Raw genomic sequence first — 18,274 nt, forward strand, 5'->3', positions numbered from 1 at the left:
AAGAAAATCACGATGCCAACTGGATACTCCAGTAAAATAAACTTAAACAAAGGCTCGAATGATGCGCCAGTGTAGACAGATTCACAATTTACAAGCACTTGTTTTATTTACACAGAATCCATTTTAAAAAATACATCACAATTAAACATACAGTGTGGTCCTCTTTACCAAGCAGCGACTGGGTGGTCCTGCTAGGAGTTGCAACCTTAAACACAACAAGAGGGTTAACACATGCAAAAACACAAACCACAAAACATAATACCCTCTGAATAAAGAAAAGAAAAAATAAAACACGGACTGCAACTCCAGGTGATGGGAGAGGAGATGCTCCCTGCCTGGATCACGCCGGTCAGTTAGCGTATTCACTCCGCCCCTGCAGCCAGCTCTGATGGATCGCACCTGGCCGGTGTAATAGATGGAGAAGAAAGAAGGAGGGAACCTTTCCCACCACACGTGCAAGTCTATTAAAAACAGGTTGTGTTGTAGATGATTCGGCAGGAGCCCCGTCGTGTGCTTGGTTCAAATGTGGGAGAGTCCAGCGGGGATGATGTCGCCAATAAGCAGGCGCTTAACAAAAATGGCCCTGAACATGACAGCAGAGCATCCAGGGACTCCAGAGCAATGCAGAACCAATGCAAGCTGCTCCAACCACAGCCAGCAAACTGCGACACTGCAGACAAAATTAAGCGGCTGTCACAGGAAACCTTCGCTGACTGCATGCAACACTGATGACACTTAAGGGAAGAAGCCACACCCTGAGGAGCAGACACCAAGCCAGCTATAAAGCTGCCTGATCTGCTCTGCAATTACCCCTAGATGGGTCGCACCTGCTGCAAATTGGAGGGAAAGTAAATGGCGGAAGTCTTTCCCACCGCATTCACATATTTATTTTGTAAATTAAAACAAAAGACTAAATTCTAACTTCGGAGACGGATGCTCTACCGACTGAGATATCCAGATATCCTTTCTGAGCCACGCCGTGCCCTCCAAAAAACCCTTTTTACGTTTTCCAACGTGGTCCATCAGGATCTCAGTCTCACATTCCGGAAATATCGGCTTCTTCCCTCCTTTTCCCCTCCTGAGCATTATGGAAATAATATGATGAATATTAATTATAGGCTTTCACCTGACCTTTTATGGCCACCACAAGGGCGTGGCAAGGCGCTCCTTCACGCGCACCAACTTTTTTACTTTACTCAGTGCTAACATTGTTTATTGATCAGCATTTCAAGTGTTTCAATGGAACCACAAAACAAGAAAATAATGAGATAAAGCTAATAAAAGGTACTGGCTAAAGCACATGCTTATCATGCCAACACATTTCACACAAACGTAACACAGCGGTTACATCATAGAAAGGACTAGAAAGCAAAATAAAAAGAGACAAAACTCATCTTAGAGAAATAAATACATAAAATAAAGTTCCATAATCATCCAAGCAAGCACAACCAAATGTTTCTGTGTTTTCATTATTACTCTTCTTCATACTTGATTTATATATCATCTAGTAAACACGTCTTAAAGGAGAAAAGTGAACTACACCTTTTTAAGTCATTGTCACAACTATTCCACAAGTCAACCCCTCCAACAGAAACACATCTCTGCCTCGTATTTCTTCTTTTTTTTTATTTATTTTCTTTAATTTGTTCCCCTTAAATCAAATTGATTCTCTCTGACTTCAAACAGCTTCTGAGTACTGCGGCAAAGTAATTATTTTTTGCTTTTAACATTATCTGTTTAAATTCAACAAAATTATCAAATTTAATGGTATTTAAATTAATAAACCAACTGTTAGTTGGTTCCATGAAATTAGGCTGATTTATAATTCTTATAGCTCTTCAGTCTCTGAACTTCACAAAAACTTATTTTCTTTTAGGCAATTAGTTGTTTGTTTGTTGGGGGGGGCTATTTAGATTTCACTGTGCAAGTACCACCATGGCCTGATGGAGAGGACTGCATCCTCCGTTCCCTTTGTCCTCCACAGAGACAAGGCTGTTGTCCAGGACAGAGCTGGCCCTCTTGACCAACTTCTTCAGTCTGTTTCTGTCCCTCTCAGTGTGTGTGTGTGTGTGTGTGTGTGTGTGTGTGTGTGTGTGTGTGTGTGTGTATTCATGTGAAATATTGTGGGTTTTTTTTTATGCTAACAGCTTCCAAACATAAAGGTTATGTGCATGTATAATGATGGCAAGGATTTTTTATTCTTGTGCGTTTTGCTGTATGTCTTGCGTTCCACCACAAGGGGGCGACAAAGACCATCAATCTTGGGAAACCCAAAGTAGTACAGGGTAGAAACTTTATCTATAAGTTGATTAAAAACCTTGTGTAGTTACTGTTTTTTTGCTTTTCAGTGTTTTGGAAAGTTACACCATAGGACTGACTAAAACAACCTAATCAATATAATAAAAAAAACTACAGTTTACATCTTTTATTTTGATGAGTTTATTAATATACTTTGGTATAACTGGTCATCATTAACTGGTGTTCAGTTTTGGGTCTCTGCTTTTAACTTATAAGTCCATATTAATAATTTATTTTTACTTTCTAAATGAGAAATACATGAATAAGTTAAATCTGTTTAGTTGCTCTTTGTAAACTTTATAATATGAAGTGTGTTCCTCACCAGCCGTTTAGTGCAGCTGTTTTTATGAAAATGAGCTGTTTTTATGGCCCTATCTTATCTTTTTATGGCCCTATCATACACTCCTAGCTGGGAGAGATGAAAACAAAGAAAAATGAGAGCTTCTTCTCTACTTTCCCAGAGCAGTGTGTCCTTGGACATTCAACTCCCAGGCTGATAGTGAATTTCTTGTTGTTGCTGCTCACACTCACCAAAGTATTTCATGAGCACAGAATATACATGCTGCACATATGCAGCGTGCTCCATAAGAGTATCTAAAGCACATCTGACAGAATATTTATTGAACATCAAGTGTCAGTGTTACGCACCCAAATCACAGCAATGTGGTTGTGTTCTTCATCAACACTAAATTTCTCCATTATTTTATGCCTCTCCTCGAATTTCATAATAACTTTGTGTCAAAACAAAACTTTTTGCTGGTGCTGACCAAAACATTTTCCTTTGATGTTGATTTTTTGTTCCATCACAAGCTAAATAAATCCGTTTTCTTTCATGTTTAAACAAAACCCAAGAGAACCTCCAGAAAAGGTGAAAATCTTGTTGATTTGAACACTGAATATTTTCTGACTACTGTCCTAAACAAGACTCCTTTAGAGGTTTATAATGATCATCCTGAGTTTTTAAGGAAAGCCTGAAACTCTTCATCTGTGACATGTTCATTTATTTACCAGCAGCACGTTGTGAGATTTACACATCTTGACAAATCTCCTGCATTTCGTTCACAAAGACTTAAAAAGTACCTAAGCATATCTTTTGGTTTCACTCTTTTCAGTTTGGACCTATTTTCACCAGAGGACTAAAACATGTTCCTTTGCCAAATTATCGCACATTTAGTTTCCATAAGGTTTGAATATTTAGAAACTAATCTTGATAGCATGATAGGGAAATGTGTATTTATATGAGTAAAGGAGGAATCTGTTCGTTTGTGCCGCTTTAGTTAAACTTCCAAAACATGTAGGTGCAATATCTGAGCTTTCATGTAAACTGAACCATACTGATGGTCTTCCTTTATAATTCTTCTTTTGAACGGTAAACTGGTATTGCACAGCAGAGAAGACGCAACAATGGTACCAAGCGTTTATTAGTAGACAGAGGTCGTATTGCTTCATATTTGATTTTTACAGAGAAAACAAAAGTAAACATATCATGCAAGATGTTTTACATTTCGAACATGGGTCGGAAGTTTGGGTATCACTTATCAAGTCATGTCGATGTGCTGCTGAAAGCCTTCAAATGCTCAGTAACTATTTCCAGAGTGGATTTATGAGAGGATTCCTACAGGTCCATTAAAGCCACACAAAGTTAAAACATCCAACCAGGTTTTATGTTTAAAGACTACTAGTAGTATTACATTTACTAGCAATACCTTAAAAAAGCATTTCTATTAGACTAGTTAGCTCTGTTAACTAGCAAAGACTCTGGACCTGCAGATGATCCAACCAAATGTATTCTCCGTAAGCTACAAAAGAACTTGTTAGTCACACATCTTCTAAATTGGTCTCTACTTGATTATTTGACTTACCTGTTCACTGTGGGGGACTCCAGCAGCTCTTTATGTCCTTCCACCACATCACAAGTCATAAACAAGTCTCAGGTACTAAAGTTCCCTTTTGTTTCCTTCACATTTGTCTTCAGTAAGTTCGGAATCGAAAGAATAAAAACTTTTAGCAGAGAGGGGGAGAAGTTAAGCGCTACAAGGCTGATAAATGCTGCTGGATTTCACACAAGACCAGAGAGGAGAGCATCTTTAATCAACGTGACGACTTAGACAAGTTCGTTACTTATTTTCCCAGAAACTAAGAGACGATGACAGAAACCTTACATGGATGTTTTAGTGCAAAGCATTTTGATCGCATTTGTAAAATTTTACTGTCCTCTGAAGGTTGGAAAATGTTAATTAACTGCCTAGTTAAGGTACATTTGATTAGGTCTTACATTTTGTATTTTCACAGGAACGCCACAGAGGTTCGGCTTTTGATGCGACACCTCATCGTAAAGAAACCAGCGTGCAGGTTAGATCTCATCTCTAACAAGTCAGTTAAAACTAAGGTAATTCCTTTTGCTTTGACTTGAGTTTTATCTAATTACACACATCAGAATTACTCTGACGAAGCAATAAAGCTGAGAAAAAAAATAACAAAATGAGAAAACACCGCCTAATGGATTCCATAAAAAAAAAACAAAAAAAAAAACTATAACACAATTATTAAAATAAGCAGGAGAAAAAAAACGTAAAAACTGTCCCAACCATTAGAAACAGAAACAATTGGCGACGTCAGCAATTCGTTTCTTGATGTGAGCGTCGCAGGGAAACATAACGCGTTCAGCCGCAGACAGGAAGAGGATAAGAATGACGTGCATCAGGAGGCGGCGTGCGGCAACGCAGTCGGACGACGATCCTGAAAGAAGAGCAAATGACAGAAATGAACTACCTGAAACTTCGAGTTAACAGCACGTACGTCCATTTTATTCATCCTGAAGGTTGGCGTCCGAGATCTGCGTCTTAAGACCCAATCAGAGCTCTTCTAGTGAAAGTGTTTTCACACATTTAAAATTGATAGTCTTGATCTTGTTCACCCCACAAGACCTAAAGGATGTGGGACAATAATTTGGCTTTAGATGGACGCAAACTATGAACACCAGTTCGACTTAGTCCTGTTCTCACCTTCAAATGACGAGGTCTCGCTTAATAAGCGTAGCGTGAGGGCGGTGGTGGAGGTAGCCGGTCTGCGTAGGGGTCCCTTGCACGTGGAATTCCATATGCAGGGACCCGGGAAACTGGGGAGAGTCGAGAGCGCTCGTAGGAGTAGCCATTACTGGCGGGGGGCATCGCTGCGCTAGGCGCCCTGCTGATGGGACTGCGATCTCGGGAATAGTACGATGATGGAGGAGGAGGTGGAAGGGGTCGACGCTCATAAGGGTCAAGCGACGAGCTCATGAGATGGCCTCGGACGACGGCTGAGGGTGGAGGGGGAGGAGGTGGGATACCAGCACGCTGATCCTCGTAGGGGGATATGCCATACGGACGGGCTCGGTACTTCTCATAGTAATCTACTACGCTGTATCTCTCCCTGTCAGTCTCGTAGGGACGATCGGGATAAACAGCTCGTCTGGGAGGAGGCGGTGGCAGAGGAGGGGCAGGGTAACCTGGGGGCATAATGCGGCCCCTCATGTAGCTGGGTGGGGGTGGCTCGTGACGCTCTCCTGGATAGCTTGGAGGCCAGTAGCCCCCCCTGTCTAGGGGAGGAGGAGGAGGAGGATAGTCCTCATGTTCATCATACTTGGGACGACTCTTGGAAATCTGGACATGGATGCGTTTATCTAGAGAAAGTAAAAGAAGTTTAAATAAATTGGACAATACATACAATACAGTAGGTAAACTTGTTTGTTTTTATGGCTCTCTCACCTTGAAACTCTGTGTTATCCAGACCTTTGATGGCATCCATGGCCTCGTCATAGTTGGGCATGTGAACAAAAGCAAAGTTCTTCACCACAGCACACTCCGTGACTGTACCGTACTCTTCAAAGAGAGCGCGGAGCTCGTCGTCACATCCCTTCTCCACGTTAGCTACGTGCAGCTTAACCGAGCCCTGGTTCTTCCCGTGGCTGGCCTCCACGTTGATCGGGGTGCCGTGAAGCTTGTGCAGGTGCAGATTCTTGATGGCTTTGGTGGCGGCCTTGCGGTCATCCATGTGGACGAACGCAAAGTTTTTGATGATGGCACATTCTGTGACTGTACCATACTCTGTGAAGAGCTCCTTGATTTCGTCCTCGTTGGCCTCTCGGGGAAGATTTCCTATAAAAATCTTCACCATGGTTTCGGATCTGATTCAAAGAAACATAAAGACAAGAAGCAAAAAAAAATGCGAGGATGAAGCAAAATACTGTTATTTAACCCGGATAAAGAATGAGGGCATATGCTTGTATCTTCCTTTTTGAGGTTAAATTAGCTTAGATGCTAGCTCATTTACATTATAGCACGACTCGTTTCAGCTCAAAGGTAGTTAAGAAAACTGGAATTTTAGTAAAGACAAGGCTTGTCTTAATAACCATTTTAGACATATTTCCCGATATCATATTATTGCAAAGTGGAATATTAAGCCCTAGCAAAGGATTGAGCTTATGCATTTGTGCAACTGTTAGCTTCCGCTAGCTTGTTAGCTTATTGTGCTACAGTCACAAAACACTAAAATGGTTGTTACACAGAGACAATAAACACTCGAAGAAGATTATTCAAATACAGAGTACGGTCTTTGGCACATGTTAAAATAACTGGCGTTTTATTTATACCTCCGTATTAGTTGGTCTCTACGAAAAAATGGTCCTTTTGGCGACTTCCGTCTAGTCTATCCACGCAGATGAAGAGCAGCGCTACGCCGAGCTTTTCCTCGCGCTCTTGTCATGGCTGAGCCAACAACAGCGCCACCCGCTGTTAAGGAGGACGCAAAAGTTAAATTAAATTCATTTTATAGGTAGTTTAATTTATTCTCACTAAAAATCCATATGAAAGACAAAATATACACTGCACATTTTTACCATTAATGTGACTGTGAAAGGGTCACCCTGAAGGACCAAATTCACTCAGATGTCTATTAAATGAGTTAATAATAAGTAAAAAGGACCCTTCTGCCTTTATTTCTCTTTATCTACCAAACTGATATTTTATATTATTATTAATCTTTTGTCATTCGTTTATTGGTATTCATTTATTTAATGTTTATATTTAATGTGTTTTATATAATTGTAAATTAAATTAAATTAAATAGCAGACTGTTTTATCTGCTTACTTATTACATGAACTAAGACATGCTAGTGTTTTAATGTTCATTTCATCAAATTAAAGCATGCTTCTTTAATCATTTTCACACTACTTGAAATTATGCCAGTTTTCTTTACTATGGCTGAATTCTAGCTTTCTTCTGTTTTCCAGCTTTCTGTTTGTCTGTATAGCTCGTTGTTCTTCCTACATTCCCCGGCTTTGAAACATATAACCGAGAGTGATGTAACTCTTCCCTGGACGTACCATTGTCTACATATTTTTCTTTAAGGCCTTTTTTCTGTAACTTGGGCATCCTGTTACTTAATCAGTTCAGTTTGTCCAAGAATTCAACAACAAACTCTGGATTAATCATTTAACTGTTGAGCCTGTGCCTATTTTTTAGGTTTCTGATGGAAAATTGCATACCCAAACTATATCTCCGCACCCATAAGGAATACTTTTGGAGTCAAGGAGAGATTATTTAAGATGTGCAAATATCACTATAAATGTTACTGACGAATAAATGAAGATGGCACATAGCACAAATAAAAAAAAGTTTAGGTTTGCCTAAAAGAAAGAAATATTTAAACTTCTATCAAATCACAGAAAATACAAACATTATCTCTGCAAAGACCAACTCTGATAAAGTGAAGCAGAACAAAGTTTCATGGTTTTAGTACAGGCAGTTCAGGTGAAGTCTTCTGTGACACCTTCTGTTCTCAAAGTCTACCAACTGGACGTCCTCGGGTTTTAAATGGTAAACGTCTCTCCATTTATTTACATGCACTGTTTTATCCTGATGGACTTTATAACATAATTAGCAAAGCTGCTGCATCTTCTTGTGATCTGTTCTGTATGTCTGACAAAACTCAAATTAGAACATTGCCCAGGGATTGCCAATTCCTGTCACATCTTTGTCCAAGTTTATTTAAAATTCACCCTAAGTTGTATTTATCACCCATATAAAGCACGGATTTTAAGCAATGCAAGTTTCTACCATTCATTCATTCTTTTTCTGTACCACTAGTCCAATTCAGGGTTGCAAGAAGCTTGTACCATCTTGTTAATGTTTTTGTTTGAGCTTGGCTCTCAATGCGATGGACTAAATTTCTAGCTAAAATAAAGACCAGTATAATCTATCTGCGTTACAGCTTCTGTTGGGACAGCAGCATCAGAGACTGAACAGACTGATGAATGTGATATGGACTCATCTGGAGCTGAAAAATGTTAAAATCACAAAAAACTGACAACTTTGAATTTAAACAATGACGTGTCTTCAGTCAGAGGCTTCTTCATTTTTGCTACCCTACACAATGGCCGTTAATAATGACTAATTTATTTATTAAGCAACACTGTAATTTCCCCTTAGGTATTACTTTAAATCATAGTAATAGTTTCAGCATTGCACAGTAACGAAAAAAACTTTATATAAAATGTACACAACCTTCTCCTTGTAAAAACTGTAATATTGATCCATTATAAATATTTGCCATCCAAATCATAATTTGGTAATGCCATGAAGCAGTGTGACAATGGATCTGTGAAAATAATAACTTCATAAATTAAATATTAAACAGCGAGTCTATTAGATTGTTTAAAATATTTTATTTGATAAGGTCAGGTTCCAAAAATGGTAATACATGGCAAACGCTGCAAATATCCGACAATCGTCAGAATTTCTACAGTACTATGAACAGATATTTCAACAAAGGTTTAAAAATAATTTAAACCTTCAACCTTATTTTGCCCAAAATGGCCCTAAATGCTGCCGATATAAATTATTCACTGGCAACACTCTAGTCATGACTTCATTCTACAGACGGGTGACAAACCAACATTATGTCTTTGCAAGACAATGAATAGAAGTATGATTGTATAATTCCCTCAAGTGTATTTCTCACAAACATATATTCCCATCATTTCAAACAAGTTAATAAAACAAAAGCTAACAGGGGGCGGTATACCACATGATGGCTCAATAGCTTATCAAGTTTCAGGTGCCGTCTTGGTCTGATGAGGATGAAGAGGACTGTTGACATATAAGCTGTTGATGAACCACCACACTTACTGGTGGATTCATGGTTCAGACACTTATTTTGTAGTTTATCATGTTCTTAGAGAGGAGCACGTTATGTAATGACTATTTAAAGACTGAAAAGTTGGACATGTGCATAAAAGTTTGGAGAAAGTCAAATTAAGTTCACCTGTAAGGATTACAGAACATTTCAGGCTCATTCTAATATCATTCAAAAAGGCAAATGTCCTTTTTTTGAGTGTACACACACACACATATACAGAGGAAATGTAGAGCTCATTTTTTCTTGCCAGTTATCCCAGAGTATTAAAAAAAAGACAGCACTCTTCCTGTAGATGTCAATCATGCACACCTGCACTACGTTACTAATGCAGTGGAAATCAACTCGCTCTGCTCTACGTCTCTAGCCTGATGCTACTCGACTTTCATCTTCAGAGATTTATGCATCACAGCCCTGCTGTTTGTTCATCACGCCTGAACTACACCAGCGCAGAATCACGACCACTTCCGCTTAAATTTTATTCACATGAACGTCAGTTCAACTCCTCATGAAAAACCAAACCCTTCTATGACGTGAATTCAGCCTGTTTCCACTCATTTTGTCACCCATCTGTATAGACAGTCATGCATTCCTGGTATAAACTGGTAAGATCAGCTGTATAATTTAGAATCAGAGCCGATGAAACACCAGGAAAATTTCCATTCATATTAACCGTTGTCTCTACAGTCATTTAACAGTATGTCAACATGTGCCTGTGTTGGCCTCTCCCTTGACTTACCTGTTTAGTGTGAAGGTCTCCAGCAGACTGATGTCAGCCCTCCCCCCAGATTAACTAGTCTCAGCTATGCAGTCTATCTGAACTGCATAGCAAAGATATTAAAATGATTCTGGTCCAGGGTGGGGGAACAGTTTCAGTGGCCCGCTGGTAAACTGATCAAAGTTGGAGGAGCTCACACAGACCAGAGAGATGTTTTTAATCAGCGTGGACGCTTTTTTTTTTTTTACTAGTTATTAATCAGAGAACAGTATTTCAATTAATTCAAATGTTTACAGTGATGTTTCAGCGCTGAGTTTTGATCACATTTATGAATATTTACTGCACCAATCGGCTTTATTAGAAAGAGGTTTAACAGACACTAAACGCTTTTATGCAGCTGTTTGATTAACAGTTACGCTTAGCTAACTTTTACAACTTTAAAAGATTCATTTTTCACAGCAGCTCCAAAAGGGTTTTTTGGGGTTTTGATGGAAAACTTCCAGCAGGCAGATTTTGATTCGATACCAGAACAAGTAGCGCCTTCAAACTGCTGCTGAGATGGTCTAAGGATCACACTATAATGCCTTAAACGAAAACGCCCAATAAAAACACTACAGCACAATTACACACTAAAACAGTCAGAAGGCAAAAATATAGATATAAAAATAGTCCCCAAATGATAAAAACAGACAGGCATGGACGTCGGCGACTCGGCTCCTCTTGTGAGAGTCGCAGAGGAACGTAACGCGCTCAGCCGCAGACAGGAAGAGGATAGTCACATGCACCAGGAGGCGGCGTGCGGCGACGCAGTCGGACGACAATCCTGAAAGAAGAGCAAATGACACATGTAAACGACCTGAAACTGTAAGTGAACAGCACGTACTTCCAGACATTTTTAGCCCTTTAGTTCTGCACCACGTCTCAATCTTCGATGGTTTGTCCCACATTTTTAAACCTTGTATTAGCTTAAAATCCAAACTTACACATCGACGTGCATTACGACAGCAGCTTAGACGCACATCTGATTTTCAAACATTATTTAACCCTTAAAACTCCAAGCCTTTTCTTTTTGGGGGGGGCTATTTTTTTTTTTATTTATATATAAAACTGCATGTAGAAGCTGAAGCCTTTTAAACCATCACCATCCAGACATAATGTTGTCTGGACAGCCTCAGCTGTGAGATTATGAGGCTAAATTTAATGTATCAATAGATATAGCAGCATAAAGGCCGACAAGAATAAACCAAAACTTATTACTAACTTTGTAGAAATAATAATCATTCCCTCAAGTCTTGGCTTACAGGAGACGAAATATTGGCATTGAAACAAACACACAACATAAACTTTTTCCTCATTTCCAGTTATTTCTGCTACTCTCACAAAACCAACTTACACTCAGCTGCTTTTTGGCATCACCATGCATCAAAAACCCTTCTTGGCTTTATTCCAGCCATAGAGGAGCATTATTTTTCTTCTTTTCAGACACACATAGAACTTTCTGCTCACTGGTCTTTGGCTGCTCCTGACTGGACATTAACGTCAATCTAAGCTCTCTGATTGGTGTAAAGTTTGACAGGAAGTAGCTTTATCATTATTTCTGGGTCAAAATGGAGGTCTTTTAGCAACATAGTAGTGATAGTGATCTTTTTATGATGAAATGTGATAAATAATGCTGTTATCTTGGATCACTCATTGTGGATTTACCTAAAAGGGGTAAGCTATCCATCATAATTTTCCCCACAGTTAAACACTACGGTTTCTGAGAAATTGATACTGTAAGCAAAAGCGCTTGGAGGCACCAGCGATTTAGCAGAGTTTTAAGGGTTAATCCACAAGGTTTTAACAATCCGGGGTAATTCACAAGCTGCCTCTGCCTTCAGAGGGACGACGGGCAATTTGAGCATTGGTATACACCAGTTTTACTCAGTCCTGTTCTCACCTGCAAATGCCGACGTCTCGCTTAATAAGTGTAGCGTGTAGGTGGCGGCGGCGGAGGCAGCCGGTCTGCGTAGGGGTCCCTGGCACGTGGAACTGCGTATGCAGAGCGCTCGTAGGGGTAGCCATTACTGGCAGGGGGCAGTGGTGCGCTAGGTGCCCTCCTGATGGGGCTACGATCTCTGACATAGTACGATGACGGAGGAGGAGGAGGCGGTGGAAGGGGTCGACGCTCATAAGGGTCGAGCGACGAGGTCATAAGACGCTCTCGGACGACGGCTGAGGGTGGAGGGGGAGGAGGTGGGATACCAGCACGCTGATCCTCGTAGGGGGATATGCCATACGGACGGGCTCGGTACTTCTCATAGTAATCTACTACGCTGTATCTCTCCCTATCAGTCTCGTAGGGACGATCGGGATAAACAGCTCGTCTGGGGGGAGGCGGTGGCAGAGGAGGGGCAGGGTAACCTGGGGGCATAATGCGGCCCCTCATGTAGCTGGGTGGGGGTGGCTCGTGACGCTCTCCTGGATAGCGTGGAGGCCAGTAGCCCCCCCTGTCTAGGGGAGGAGGAGGAGGAGGATAGTCCTCGTGTTCATCATACTTGGGACGACTCTTGGAAATCTGGACATGGATGCGTTTATCTAGAGAAAGTAAAAAAAAGTTTAAATAAATTGGACAATACATACAATACAGTAGGTAAACTTGTTTTTTTAATGGCTCTCTTACCTTGAAACTCTGTGTTATCCAGACCTTTGATGGCATCCATGGCCTCGTCATAGTTGGGCATGTGAACAAAAGCAAAGTTCTTAACCACAGCACACTCCGTGACTGTACCGTACTCTTCAAAGAGAGCGCGGAGCTCGTCGTCACATCCCTTCTCCACGTTAGCTACGTGCAGCTTAACCGAGCCCTGGTTCTTCCCGTGGCTGGCCTCCACGTTGATCGGGGTGCCGTGAAGCTTGTGCAGGTGCAGATTCTTGATGGCTTTGGTGGCGGCCTTGCGGTCATCCATGTGGACGAACGCAAAGTTTTTGATGATGGCACATTCTGTGACTGTACCATACTCTGTGAAGAGCTCCTTGATTTCGTCCTCGTTGGCCTCTCGGGGAAGATTTCCTACAAATATCTTCACCATGGTTTCGGATCTGATTTGAAACAATAATGAAGAAAGAAAGTGAAAGGGAAACATATTGGACACACTCAGGACAATTAATTTAATTTTAATATTAGGGGTTGGGTTCAATCTTAAATACTTTGGTTGGATATAAACAGTTGTGTTTCTGTTGTACATAATTAATAATATGTCAACTTAATTAACAGACTTGTCCTTTACAAGAACATTCAAACTGACTTGAATGCAAAAATTGCTGCTCTTCCAGTACATACCTGTCCATAATACATCCATTAAATAATATATCTACACTCAGACTTGGCCTATTAACACATCTGAATCGTACTTTTTTTTATACAGTTGTGTACATTACACCATTACACTTAAAAATAATTTTATTCTTCGTGTGCTTTTCTTTTATCCAACCAACTCTGCTGTTGTATGTAGGAACCATAATTTACATGTACCGGTAACATAAAAATACATTTACAAATAAGGCTATATTATATTTTAACGCAAACTGGTACTATAGTACTTGTACAATGAGTAGAAATGGCAGAGTGGAAATACAATTTAGGCTAATAGTTCAAGAAAATGTGCAATCAATGAACGTTAGCTAGTATTTAGCTTATTCATCAGGCCACGCTAACACTGTCAATCGGGAAGTTGATATAACTTAGCTGGCGCAACGCAACCGGCGCACACACGACTAAAGAGATAAACAGAATATTCAAAGATGTAAAATAATTATATTTTTTTATTAAAAAACGACGAATTAAGAAATAAAAATGTACATTTTGTTACCTTAAAACACTACGGCCTCTCGAAGTAATGGAGCCCTTTTCTCGAGCTTTCTTTCTGTCGACTTCCGATTAGCTGCGCCTGCGCAAACAGCCGATGCACTTTCTTCTTCTACACTTTTTTCCCTGTCACAAGGAATCACAGCGCCACTTCTAGATGAGGGTATAGAAGTCCATCGTCAAGTGAACTCAATCGATAATAATTCTCAAAATCAGTGGTTCTCAAACAGGGGGTCGCAAGATAAATGTAAAAGAAAGAAAAATATATATATATGTATATAAACCATTAATGAAGAGATAAATCTTTGAAATTAGCAGCTTATTTTTTTAACACCTTAACGTATAAACTACAAAGTTGGTATACTCATCCCATATTATACTAAATCTAAATTTGACATGATCGCCGCTGATAATTGGCATGTAGGTGTATTTTCACAGCGCTGAACCACCAAAAATAACTTTATTCTTCCTAATTATGAAGATTCTGACAGTTTTCCAGTCTTACATTTAGATGACGACTCCAAGATGACCCATTTGGTATCTCACGCAGTTAATCACTGTAAAAGTCGCCGCATGGGGGTTGGGAGTCGCGAATGTCAAAGTATGTTATCTTGGGGGTCGTGGCTCAAAATGTTACATACCATTTTCCACAGCCGGATTCATTTGTGAACGGGAAACTAAATGTAAACATCTGGTTAATGTATAAACAGTGTGTCTTTCACATATAGCTTCCCGTTACAGTCATAAATTCTTAAAGCTTGTTAACGGCCTCCTATCTGAAGTTGCGTCAGTGTGGAATTTTAGGTGCTGTTATGATGCGTTCAGGGACCTCGGAGATAAACCTAAATGTGACAGTGTTTTTGTTTTTGTCTTTTTCCGTGTCGTAAGAATATAGCACACTTATGACAACGGTTTGGATACAACTCAGTACAACAGCTAGAATCGGCATTTTACTGTTTATGTCAAACTTTTTTTCTTTAACACAAGGTCCGTGCAGTTTGACAATATCAACTAATTTAGATTAAAATATAGCTACTTTTCCTATGTTCATTTGTTTTTTCTTCTCTAGAATACTGGTTACTATTCAACATTTAACTATTCCATTCTAGACTTTTCATTTTGGACGTCTTGTTTTGTGTTTGTTTTATTTAAGGATCATATGAACACTGTTTTTATTCCATTTTTAGTGATTTATGATTTTAGTGTTTTTATTGTTTTATTTCATTTTAGTGGTTTTTATTTTGCTCTTTTATTGGAAAGTTACGTTTTGTCTATGTCGTTACAGCAGAAATGTTTCAAATTATTTCAGATTAGTTTTGTTGTGCAAAAGACTTGTTCTCTTTTAAAGACTTGTCTGTTAACCAAGTTTCCCATTAGGGAGAAACCTTTCTTCATTTGTCTTGACAGCTGGGTATTTAACAAATGCAGATTATTACAGAGTTTTAAACAATGTAGGCTTCATAAAACAGCTGTGTTTTTCGGTTTGCACATGAATGCAGCAGCGTTGTGAACGAAACACGTGAGAATGACGACAGGACTCAGAATAAAGGAAAACAGCTTGAGGAGCTTGCAGAGGAGTCTTCCTGCTTTCACTGCAGCAGCACCGTTAGTTCCTTCTCACAGATCAGAAAGTGGCTTCGTCTGGTTATTTTTCTCCTGATCGTGGGGAAAGCATCACTTTGTGTTTCCATTTCAGGTAAGACAAAAACACGTGTTTCTAAGTTTATATTAACTTTATATGAATGTAAAACTGGTTACCTTCACTTTGTCTTGAAAGTTTTAGTTTCAGTCTTTCTTATCACATTTCTACTTATTTTATCAGGATTCTTCATGATGAGCGTGTCTCAGATAATAGAGACTGAGGAGGATCTGCTTACTTGTCTCCACATCAAACTTTACCACCCACACCAGATCCATAAGGGCCTCTATGGTCTACTGCCTCTAGGGGTCAGATGTAGACACCCCGCCGATGACCCCCTCAGGCTGGGCCGAGATGCTCAGGCCTGCTCTTACGCACTGGTGGATCCCCGGGTGTCCCGTAAACAGCTGGCCCTCCACGCCTACCGCTCGCCCCAGAGCCCTGAGATGCTGTTCAGCCTTCAGAACCTGAGCCAGAGGGGGCGGCTGTCGGTGAACAGCACAGGGCTGGAATACCTGGAGAGGATGGATCTCCCAGACAAGGCTCTGATCCGGTTCGGGGAGTATGAGATGCTGATCGTCCGTGAGTCTGGAGACGCCAAGGCCAGCTTTGAGGTGGAGTTTGAGGTGCTGGCGGTGCCTCCATCCCGAGAAACGTGCACATGTGCTGCAACTATGACACCTGTCATGGACACGGGCTTGATAAACAGTTTTACAGCCGAGCTCAGGGTGGCTGGTCCCCAGGAGACTGATGAGACTCTGAGTTATTAATAATCAACCATCCCTTCTTTTTTAAAGTGTTTTATTTGCAATGCATTTGTTACGTCATAGTTCAAGCAGGATGGGAATGTGAAACAGGATCATTTTCCAGACTTTGTCTATCCTGCTTGGAACAAAGCTATATCCTTAGAAATGCTGCTGCTTTCAAACTAAATATCTCTTAAAGCTGTTTGTACATTTTCAACTTGAATAAATAAAGTTTTTCTGATATCCTGACGTTTAAGCTGTAAATCCCAAACAATTCATGGAAACCTGATTCCCAGATTTGTTGACCTCAAACACAAAGAAGGCAAGTCTGTGGGAAAACCGGCTTTTCTAGATCTGACGGATAAAAAAGAAACAAAAAGAAAATGCATGAAATTCCTAGACACTGTCAGACCAGTAGTCACTGATATAGAATTACAGGTACTTCTTTACAAGATAAATTCTAACTTTTAAAAGCTTATTAATAATTTAAAACACTTAATTTAGCAAGAGTTGACATTATATGACATAAAATGCTTTCAAAGTCAAAGACAGAAAATTATTGGACAAGCCATAATTTGCACGGCTCCATAAATGACCATGTGTTGCCAATTTAAAAACAAATACAAAAAAGACAAAAAAATGTCCATCTTGTCTGAAGATTCCTAATTTCACTGCAATGAATCTACAGCCGGAAATACTGTATGAAATCCTGATGTAACCGTAGCAACAATCAGTTATGATAACAGAAATATTTCTGAAGACAAAAGCCATAAATGTTTGGAAAGAAGTGACTGTCATCCAGACAGTCGCTGGCTGGGTTAGGGATGACAAACTCCAGCATGACTTCCAATAAATCCAGTGAGAAGGGAGGAAACACTAAATGCAGTGAAGCAACTTCACGTTGTTGACAAAGCTGAAGGAAAGAGGAAGAGAAAATTACCCTTGTAACAAAGGAAGAAATTCATGTTTTACTTTCATTTATCAAGAACTTTTCATATAAAAGAAAATTTACACAAAGTGCTTTACATTCAAAACATAATGAAAAAAAAAGACAAGAAACTTTTTACCCATCAAATCCCCCAGATCACACATATATGCAACATACAACACACACATACACATGATCACACGCCAGCACACATGTACATGAAATTATGTCTAGAATGGCCATCCTAACCCTGACTAACCGCATCAGGCAAGCTAAAACACTGGAAAAGTAAAAGATGTTAAGGTGACATTAAAAAAAGAATAAAAACATCACTCATTAAATAGAGTAAATACAATAAACTACACTTAAAACACAATAAAACAAGATTTTAAAAATTATCCCCAAAAAATGAAAAGCTTTCCTAAAAAGATCATATTTAAGCTGCCTCTTAAACATATGAACAGTCCCAGCGTCCCTCAGGTGCTCTGGAAGGCTGATTCACAGGCGAGGACCAGAAACCCTGAAAGATGCCCCACCGGGATAAACGAGAGACCAGCCCCGACAACCTGAGAGCCCCGGGACGTTCGTAAGACAAAGAAAGTCTGATAAACACCTAGGGACAAAATTTTTAAGAGCTTCAAAACCTAATAAAAGTATTTGAAAATTCGAAAGCCCACAGGGAGGCAGTGCAGAGATTTTAAACAGGTGTAACACCAGCTCGTTCTGGTCTTCATCACTAGAAGAGCAGCTGGGTTCTAGACAAGCTGTGATGGACGTCTATTTATAAGAAAGGAATTCACTCTGTTTTGTGTCCTCAGACTATGACAGTGATCCACCAGCGGTGAATCTACAGCATGTGTTATTACACCTGATGCATGATGGGATTACCTCCAACCCACTGTAAATCCTACAGTGAAAAGCATG

At 39.9% G+C, this 18,274-nt stretch overlaps 3 protein-coding genes across 3 annotated transcripts; 1 reads left to right on the plus strand and 2 right to left on the minus strand.

The window, feature by feature from the left end:
* Positions 1–3,701: 3,701 nt before the first annotated feature.
* LOC121639881 (RNA-binding protein 4B-like) lies at positions 3,702–7,079 on the minus strand. Its single transcript, XM_041985468.1, has 4 exons — positions 6,929–7,079; positions 6,045–6,463; positions 5,304–5,959; positions 3,702–5,037 (listed from the first exon to the last, which is right to left on the minus strand). Exons 2-3 carry the CDS (start codon positions 6,451–6,453, stop codon positions 5,325–5,327), a joined length of 1,044 nt encoding a protein of 347 aa, XP_041841402.1. The 5' UTR covers positions 6,454–6,463; positions 6,929–7,079; the 3' UTR covers positions 3,702–5,037; positions 5,304–5,324.
* Positions 7,080–8,987: 1,908 nt separating this feature from the next.
* Positions 8,988–14,153, minus strand: LOC121639887 (RNA-binding protein 4B-like). Its single transcript, XM_041985479.1, has 4 exons — positions 14,042–14,153; positions 12,853–13,271; positions 12,130–12,767; positions 8,988–11,013 (listed from the first exon to the last, which is right to left on the minus strand). The coding sequence occupies exons 2-3, from the start codon at positions 13,259–13,261 to the stop codon at positions 12,151–12,153; spliced, it is 1,026 nt and encodes a 341-aa protein (XP_041841413.1). The 5' UTR covers positions 13,262–13,271; positions 14,042–14,153; the 3' UTR covers positions 8,988–11,013; positions 12,130–12,150.
* Positions 14,154–15,575: 1,422 nt separating this feature from the next.
* Positions 15,576–16,671, plus strand: tifa (TRAF interacting protein with forkhead associated domain). Its single transcript, XM_041985519.1, has 2 exons — positions 15,576–15,733; positions 15,860–16,671. Exon 2 carries the CDS (start codon positions 15,868–15,870, stop codon positions 16,444–16,446), a length of 579 nt encoding a protein of 192 aa, XP_041841453.1. The 5' UTR covers positions 15,576–15,733; positions 15,860–15,867; the 3' UTR covers positions 16,447–16,671.
* Positions 16,672–18,274: the final 1,603 nt, after the last annotated feature.

The sequence above is a fragment of the Melanotaenia boesemani genome, chromosome 5, assembly GCF_017639745.1.
Source record: "Melanotaenia boesemani isolate fMelBoe1 chromosome 5, fMelBoe1.pri, whole genome shotgun sequence".
NCBI classification, from domain to species: Eukaryota; Metazoa; Chordata; class Actinopteri; order Atheriniformes; family Melanotaeniidae; genus Melanotaenia; species Melanotaenia boesemani.